Here is an 8145-nt window from a genome sequence, read left to right as displayed (position 1 = left end):
ACTTGGGGCGGGGGGTGGGGGGGAGGTCGGTGACGGGGCTGAGTGAGTGGAGAGTGGCAGTTGGCAGTTCGTGGGTTTGGCAAAGCATTAGTACCACCTTTGGGGTTCAAGTTCATGGATACGTGATCTGTGTAGCGTAATTAATAATGATTATTATTAACACATCAATATTCTACAGCCGCTAAAGAGCTGTGGAGCCTGAGGGAGACCACTCCCCTCCCCTGGCCTCACTCCCTTATGAAGCAGAGGGCTCGGCTAGATGGGTCAAAGGTCAGCCCCCCCCCCCCACGGGGCATTCTACTGGGGTAACTTCCTAACTTGCTGAGGTCTCAGTCCTTACCTTGCCGATCCTCCCACTTGTCTTGAGGGAGAATCTTCTAAAATCAAACCCTGAACCTCTGTACTTGACCTACCCACTGGCTTCGCCATTTGGACAAAAATCAAATAGTTATTGACAAGTTAGCCACAGGTTAGTAACAGTCTGATTCAATTAAAGTTAGTTGTTTAAGTCAGGCACAGAATCTCAGTGGAGGCTCAGGGTGAGCTTCTGGGGAGGGCACGAAGGTGACGGAGGTGACACCGTCGGAATCCACCAGGAGGCCGCTGCTGCCCCCACCTCCCCGGGGAAATCCACTCCTAGGAGCTCCCCAGGGTTGTGGCGGGGCAGCAAAGGGGCTCTTTGGAGGTTGGGACTGGTGGTACGTGGCCAGAACGGGCAGCAGAGGGCGGGTGTGCCTGCTCCCCCCCAGCTACACCGGTGGGACCACACACACTGGAAACAGTGTACCCCGCACTTGTAGGCCCGAGGTCAAAGACCTCATCCGGGGCGCTGGCTGCGGCTCTGGGGCCTGCTTCCCCAAGCTCCACGTGCTATTCCTTTTGGTCTTCCTTTGCTGGTGGGTCCCTGTCGAGGCTGCTGAGCCACCCACTGAGGGTGAATTTGAGCCAGTACTTAGAGGACAGCAACAGTGACATGGGCGCGGCTGACATCTAATCACCTCCCCTTGGGGGTCGGTGCCCCTGGGGAAGCCTTCTGCAAGAATCACAGCTTTGGTCCCGCTTTGGGTTCCCAGGTCATAGCACCAGTGATTCCGGAAACAGGAATGTGGGTCACTAAGGGGAGGATGAGACATGTGCCCTGGGGACCCAGGTCTCACTGAACAGCGGTTGCGGCAGCCCTCCTGCAGGACTCTTTGGGTATTAAACCAGGGCCAGGCATGGAGACACTGAGCTCCACAGCTGGGCCCTGAGAGCACGTGTCACAGGTCCTGGGGACGCCCTGCCTCCGGGGAGACCCGCTCGGGTAGCTGGGTTTTTTTTCCCTCCTTCCGGCTCCACCGCCCCGTTTAGGGCTTCTCAGCACAGAGAAAACCTGCGGGAGTTGATGTTCATCTTGGTGACCCCAATGAGCTTGAGTGGCGCGGAGAGACTGAAGGAGGAGGCGAGCGGGGCGTCGCAGAAGAGGTCGGACAGCTCGTCCCGCTCCTCCAGCTCGTAGGTGGCGTCGTTGAGCATCCGCCGGTGGAGGTCGCAGGTCTGCTCGATCTTCAGCTTGTGGATGTCACTGCGCAGGCGCATGAGCTGCCGGGCCAGCTGCTGGTCCTGGAGCCGCATCTCCGTCTGCAAGGGAAGACGGGGGAGGCGTCAGCGCCGAGCTGGGCCGGGGAGAGGGTTGGGGGGGTCGGTGCTTCAGCTCCATAGTCCCGGACGGGCCCAGGCCTGTCAACAGGAGACCTAATGAGGGGCTTGCCATCACCATTTGGGGTCCACCTAGAGAGAACAGCCCGTTCCCGGCTCAGGGAGGTGAAAAGACACACAGAGTGAGGTGACAAATAAGGACGTGCTTGCCAAACAATCCTTTGTGCTAAGCTAGATACTGTGTCAAAATCCTTCTGGAAGACATGCGTGTCAGTCCTGGCTTAAAGGTATTTCCAGCTGTCTCACTGTTTACAGATATATATAGAGAGTAAGGGTATAAAGAATTGCGTGGGCATGATAAATACCAAATTCAGGCGTCATTTCTGTAGCGCAGTGGTTATCACGTTTGTCCAGATTCAGGAACATGGTTGCCTTTGGGCAGGAAGCAGGGACTGAAATTGGGGAAGGTATTCAGGGGCTTCAACTCTATTGATGATGTTTTGTATCTCACGTTGGGTGGTGGGTATGCCGTCACATTATTTTTTAAACATTTAAGAATGTCTGCATTCTTAAGAATGTCTGTCTTAAATGCATTTTAAACATTTAAGAATTCGGCCTTGGAACCAAGTGCATTTCGGGGTGGAAAAATTAGCGACTTCACCGGTAAGCATTTCATTGCTCTGTTTTCTCTCTTCCGTGTTTTGATGTACTTCCACAGATCTCTTTTATACAGAGTTTACAGGTGAGAAAAACCAAGATAGAAAGTCTTGCCTGGGGATCAGCAAAGTATTTAATGGCAAAACGGGGTTAAAATTCATAGCGTCCTGTTCATTAGTTTACTTCTCAATCCTTGGGCATCACAACCCAACTGTATTGCCAATCAGAAATTGTATTGATCTAGAATAGCGCCAAATCAATGCTGGCAGGCTCACCAGAGGGCAGCTGGTCATTCATTCACTTATTTGGAGCCTCCAGCCATGCCTAGAACTGGGCTAGGTGCTGCCTAAGCCCTTCTGAAGGAGATGGGGGTCCAATTTGTCTGAAAGTCAGTGCCGGCTCACACCACTGCTTTATTTAATATGGTCTCCTGTGAGTTTGGCTTGAACCACTTCTCTTTGGGGTATCCTGTAATTTGAAGATGGTTCTCTTTGAAAGCTAGGAACCCTATGGCTCAGATCTGAACCAAGGAATTGGCCTCTGGAATTGCATCTTCAATCTGAAAAGATCCTTTTAAGTTGGAGAATTTCAGTTTTGAGCAGGTGTCTGGAAGTACCTGTGAGATGTGGTCAGCAGGGAGGCCTGGTGGGGGGAAGGGGCCATTTTTCTATGGCCAATAGGTCTGGTCCAAATTCAGAGAACAATTTAGTGTTGAAAACCCATCAGAGTCAGCTGAAAGGTGGGGCGGGGGGTTTGATAGTAAGGCATCTGTCCAGGTTCCTTGGGCTGGACAAAGGCCACCTCGGTGGAGACACCTGACACGCCCATTGAGCTTGGAGGCGTTCGCCTCTGCATGAGGGGAAAGAAATGGCTTCCCGCGGGGAAGGTGAGGCATGTCCCTCCACGTGTTGGAGCCCAACACCAGAAGAGGCTGATCATTCTGGTTCCTCACTGAGCTTGGTCCTGAGGGCCCACCACAGCGTGAGCAGCCCACCCTAGGACTGGCTTGCAAGACGTATTTCGTTACGGCTCATGGATGTAAATCCACGTTGCACCTGATGCTCAAAGACACAGTGTTTGTTCCAGGGCTACAAGGAAAAGCAGCAGTGTTGGCCCCCTTCCCACCTACTCTGTGGGCCATACAGGAATTTTCCAAGGGGGACTCCACACTTAAACCCTAAACTGAGCTCCCGCTTAAGAGGTAACTCCACTGTAATCAAGCCAAATCCATATAGAAATGAGTTTTCTCAGCCCCCGAAGAAACCTAAGCAAAACGTACAGGGCTAAGAGGCTATTTTCCCCCCGGGATTTTTTCAATTGTGTTAAAGTACACAGAACATCAAATTTTACCATCTTAACCATTTTGAAGCGTTCAGTTCAGTGGCATTAAGTACTTTTACATTGCTGTGCAGCTGTCATCACCAACCACCTGCAGAACTCTTTTCATCTTGCAAAATTGGAGCTCTCCATTAAATAATAACTCACCATTTGCCCTCCCCCCAGCCCCTGGCAATCACTATTCTACTTTCTGTCTCTGTGAATTTGACTATCCAATTACCTTGTGTAAGTGGAATCAGTAAAGTATTTACCGCTTTGTGACTGCCACGTTTCTCTCAGCATAATGGCCTCAAGGTTCATCCACGCTGTAGCACATGTTAGAATTTCCTTTCTAGGCCTGAATTATATTCCACTGAGTGTATACAGCGCATTTGGCTTATCCTTTCACCCGTGGATGGATGTCTGGTCTGCTTCCACCTCTTGGCTCTCGTGAATAACGCTGCTATGAGCACAGGTGCACAGTATGTGTTCAAGTCCCTGCTTTCCCTTCTTGTTGGGAGTATACCCAGAAGTGGAATTGCTGGATCCTATGCTAATACTATGTTGAATTTTTTGAGGAACCGCCATACTGTTCTCTGCACCATTTTACTGCAGCCAGTAAATGTTTTTATTCCAGCCAGTCCAGAGGCAGGAGTCAGCCCCTCTTTTAATTCTCCAGGAAATCACTAGTGATCCATGGGACTCGGATAAAGAGACATCACAGCAAACCACTTGCACACTTTGATTCTTCTGTCCTGAGTTTCCCGACCGCCACCCTCCCTGATGCCCCCTTTCTAGCCCCTCCCTGCTCTCAGAGCCTCACCACCCCTCACGCCCCCTTATCCCTTCAAGCAAAACCCAAGAAATCTCCCTCTTCCTCTTGCAGAGCAGCTTGATTACCGCCTTGAGCTACTTCTTCCCTCCCTTGGGGTTTCACCTTCCACCTTAGAAACAACCAGCCTCTCCTAAGAGCCATTCTTATCTGACTCAGAGAATCAAACATGTGTTGGCTACAGCCAAGCACTGACCACAGCACAGCTACTGCAACAGGGCTACGGGTCAGCTGCCACCCCCGTGGTGTGTGTGCTTTCTCACCCCGCGGGAACACACCCTTTAACCAAATACTATACCGCAATTAGAGGATTGCTGGAGTTACAGGCAGCGCCTCCGAGAATCCTACAAGTAACTTTACCCTGCAGAGGCAACAGGCCACCCTGGGAGCGGGGATTGAAATCGGCATATCCCACAGCTGAGCCTCTGCCAGGGAGAGCATTAAACTCATGTTGATAGTTGAGTCACCAGGGCCAGGTTTTAGGGCCAGCGTCTAAGTCTTTTTAATAAAGGCTCAAAACTGGGAGGCCCTGTCCAATTTCAACATTCTGCACCTAGGCCTGGAGAGAAAGGACCTACCTAGTGAAATTCTTACTCTTCTTTAACCAATACTATTCAGTTTCTCTGGTGCATTACTTATGATCTATTTGCTTCTTGCAGCTCTTGGAATGGACAGTCAGGCAGACAGGAAAACAAAAATCCCAAGGTGATCAAGGGCATTTTGTTCAATCCCGATTTCTGAGGCTGGAATCTAAGCTATCCCAGCCCAACAGCCACAATTAGCCTCTGACTGATGCTGAAGAGAGAGACTGGGTATAAAATCCAGGCCGTTTTCTCGGAACATGCTCCCTTCTCTATGAGACTTAATCTTGAACCATGGAAAGAGTTTTCATAACCTGTCTCATGACTTAGCTCAACTAAACGTCCAGTTGTTGTTTTAATCAGCATTGTGTAGAAATGGAAGCCTGGATAAAACATGATTCATTATTTGACCTTGGGTTTGGCCTCTGAGAAAGAGCCAGAGACACGCTGTGAGGAAAGAACGTGAGGGTTGTCACTGAGGTGTGCTTCTGGATGACAACCTCAGATGCTGGGAAAAAATAATTTTTTTTTTTTCAAATACGCCCTAGAAACCAAACTGGGTTTGTGAATTGATTTCCAGGGGATGCTGTTGACTCAGGCAGAGGCTGGAACATGTTTTTCGGCCTCCGCTTGCTCTGCAGCCCCAATCTTGGCGCTGGGGCAGGTACAGGCTGAATCTGGGTTCTCCTGATGCCCCTGGAGCCATTGTCTGCCGGGAGGGAAAGTCAGAGCAGAGCCCCAGAGCCAGGACAGAGAGCAGGGGGTGCTTCAGGCCCCAGCAGGGACCCTCCGTCGCCAATGGCAAGAGTCAAGCTCTACATACTGTATGATAAAGTCTTCGGTTTTCAAACTTGGGAGGTCCTAGGCCAAGCTGCCGCCTGCACAGGTGAGGCTGACCTTTGGGAGGGACAGGGTGGTGCATTCTGAAGGCCCCCAGGTCTGTCCCCCGAGGCTCTGGGTTCTAGTCTGCTTTGGTCTGAATCTTTGTGTCCCCCTCAAATTCATATGTTGAAACCCTAAAGCCCAATGTGTTGGTATTAGGAGGTGGGCCTTTGGGAGGTGATGCGGTCATGCGGTTAGAGCCCTCATGATAGGATTACTATTCTTATAAAAGAGACCCCAGGGGGCTTCCCTGGTGGCGCAGTGGTTGAGAGTCCGCCTGCCGATGCAGGGGACGCGGGTTCGTGCCCCGGTCCGGGAAGATCCCACAGTGAGCCATGGCCACTGAGCCTGTGCGTCCGAAGCCTGTGCTCCACAACAGGATCCCCAAAAAAAAAAAAAAAAAAAGAGATCCCCAGAGAGTCCCCTCATCCCTTTCCATCATGTGAGGACACAGCGAGAAGTCTTTAACTCGGAAGATGACACTCCCCTGACCATGCTGGGACCCTGATCCCAGACTTCTAGCCTCCAGAACTGTGATAATTGAATGTCTGTGGTTTATCAGCCACTCAGTCGGAGATGGTTTGCTGCAGCAGCCTGAATGGATGAAGACAGTCCCAGTCCAGCCTATGAGGAGATGAGTGGCCCGGGGCAGGAGATGTGACCCCTTTGTGGAAAGAGGATGCTCATCACCTCCCCCCACCTCATAAGGTTGCATCCTGGACATGAGGGAGCCCTAGAAGCCGTACACCCAAGAAAGGAATTCTGTGAGAGGGGAGAGACGGGAAAGACAGGCCCAGATGAGCACACCCACATTCACTTGTCAGCCTGCACTTTGGCATCCTTTCACACCTCCCTGCCCCCCTCCCACTCTCTGCACTCAGCCCTGCAGTCAAGAGGCCAGCGGCCGGGTTTCTCCCCTTCTTCAGACCTTTCAAAGGTACAACCGGCCCTCCTGGCTCCCTTGCTCTCTCCAGACTTGAACTCTCATTCTGAGCCCCTGGCGCCTTGTGGCAGCCACGCTGGGTCTGTGTCCCCTCCCCCAGAACCACTCCTTCCCACGCCACCATCCCCGTGCCCAGCTCAGCCCTTGCCCCCCAACCCTGCAGGCTGGGTGACACCCCAACCATAGGTACCTCTTACAGCAACACCTACACACAGCATTGCCTGTCTCCTCACCAGACAGTAAAACGCGCAGGAGAGATCAGGCCTGGTGCTCAAAAGGCATGGCTGAGGTGGAAACACAAGTTGGAATAAAGTAATATATTTTTTAAGTTAAAAAAAAAAAAAAAGGCATTGATCGAATGAATGAATGAATGAATGAATTCAATTCTCCTAGAGCCAGGTCTTGATTTTACACAGGTGGGACAATCCTAGGACACCATCCCTGAATTTCCCACCCAGGCTGCCCTCCAGGCCTGGGGAGAGGCCTCGAGTAGAATGAACAGAGCATCGGCTTGTGGGTCCAAAGTCCTTCACCACCACTCACTGGAGGTGCCCCTCTGGACAAGTTGCTCAAGCTGCCTGAGCCTCAATTTCCTCATCTGTGAAATGGGTGCAATAATAATGCCTGCCTGTTCTGAGAATTAAATAAACAAAACATATATAAGACACTTGGTCCGGGACATGGGGTTCCACAAATATTAGTTCCACTTTATCCATTCTTCATAGAGCTAAGCCGTCAGTTATTTTTTCTTATTTCCCATACGACATTCTTAATCTCTCCTACTAGGTTCAGGAGTTCTGGAGGACAGTGTGAGTCTCCTTTGTTCCCCAACTGCCTGGGGCAGAACTAGTCACCAGCCCATGCTTCCCATACACTTTGGGGGTGTTTGCTCACACCTGACACCTGTGTCACCCTTCCCATTGTTATCAATACGAAGTACGGCCGGCTGGGCTGGTAGGGCAGTACTAGCATCTCGTCACCAAGTGGTCTGTCCAGAGTCAGAGCCAGTAACACCGAAGCACCTCAGCATTTGCCGTGGAGGCATCTCCCAGGCAGGGGTGTCCTCAGCTTGGACACGATGGGTTCAGGCCCGCAGGGTGGGCCGGGGACTTCCCCAACTTCCCTGCCACTGCCCTGGACAGCAAGTGTGGGGCCTTGCTGGGCAACGGCTAGCCCCGGGATGGTGCCCCCCTGTGCCAGGCTGCTGGAGTGGGGCCCACAGCACAGCTATTCCCCCTGAGCCCCAAGCAAGACTGCAGGGAGGGCTGGCCCCCCCGCCTCTCCTGCTAGGGTGT

General features: G+C 51.8%; 1 protein-coding gene across 1 annotated transcript in view; it reads right to left on the bottom strand.

Moving 5' to 3' along the window:
- Nucleotides 1-1328: 1328 nt before the first annotated feature.
- FAM167A (family with sequence similarity 167 member A) overlaps nucleotides 1329-8145 on the bottom strand; it is a 32423-nt gene continuing 25606 nt past the window's right edge. Inside the window, exon 4 of the mRNA XM_024761404.1 lies at nucleotides 1329-1620. Coding sequence (XP_024617172.1) covers nucleotides 1357-1620 — 264 coding nt within the window. The 3' untranslated portion in view covers nucleotides 1329-1356. The remainder of the gene's footprint in view (nucleotides 1621-8145) is intronic.

This window comes from Neophocaena asiaeorientalis, unplaced genomic scaffold (genome assembly GCF_003031525.2).
Source record: "Neophocaena asiaeorientalis asiaeorientalis breed wild unplaced genomic scaffold, Neophocaena_asiaeorientalis_V1.1 scaffold635, whole genome shotgun sequence".
Classification (NCBI taxonomy): domain Eukaryota; kingdom Metazoa; phylum Chordata; class Mammalia; order Artiodactyla; family Phocoenidae; genus Neophocaena; species Neophocaena asiaeorientalis.
Note: the sequence above shows the minus strand (reverse complement) of the source record. Positions and strands in the feature narration are given on the sequence as shown.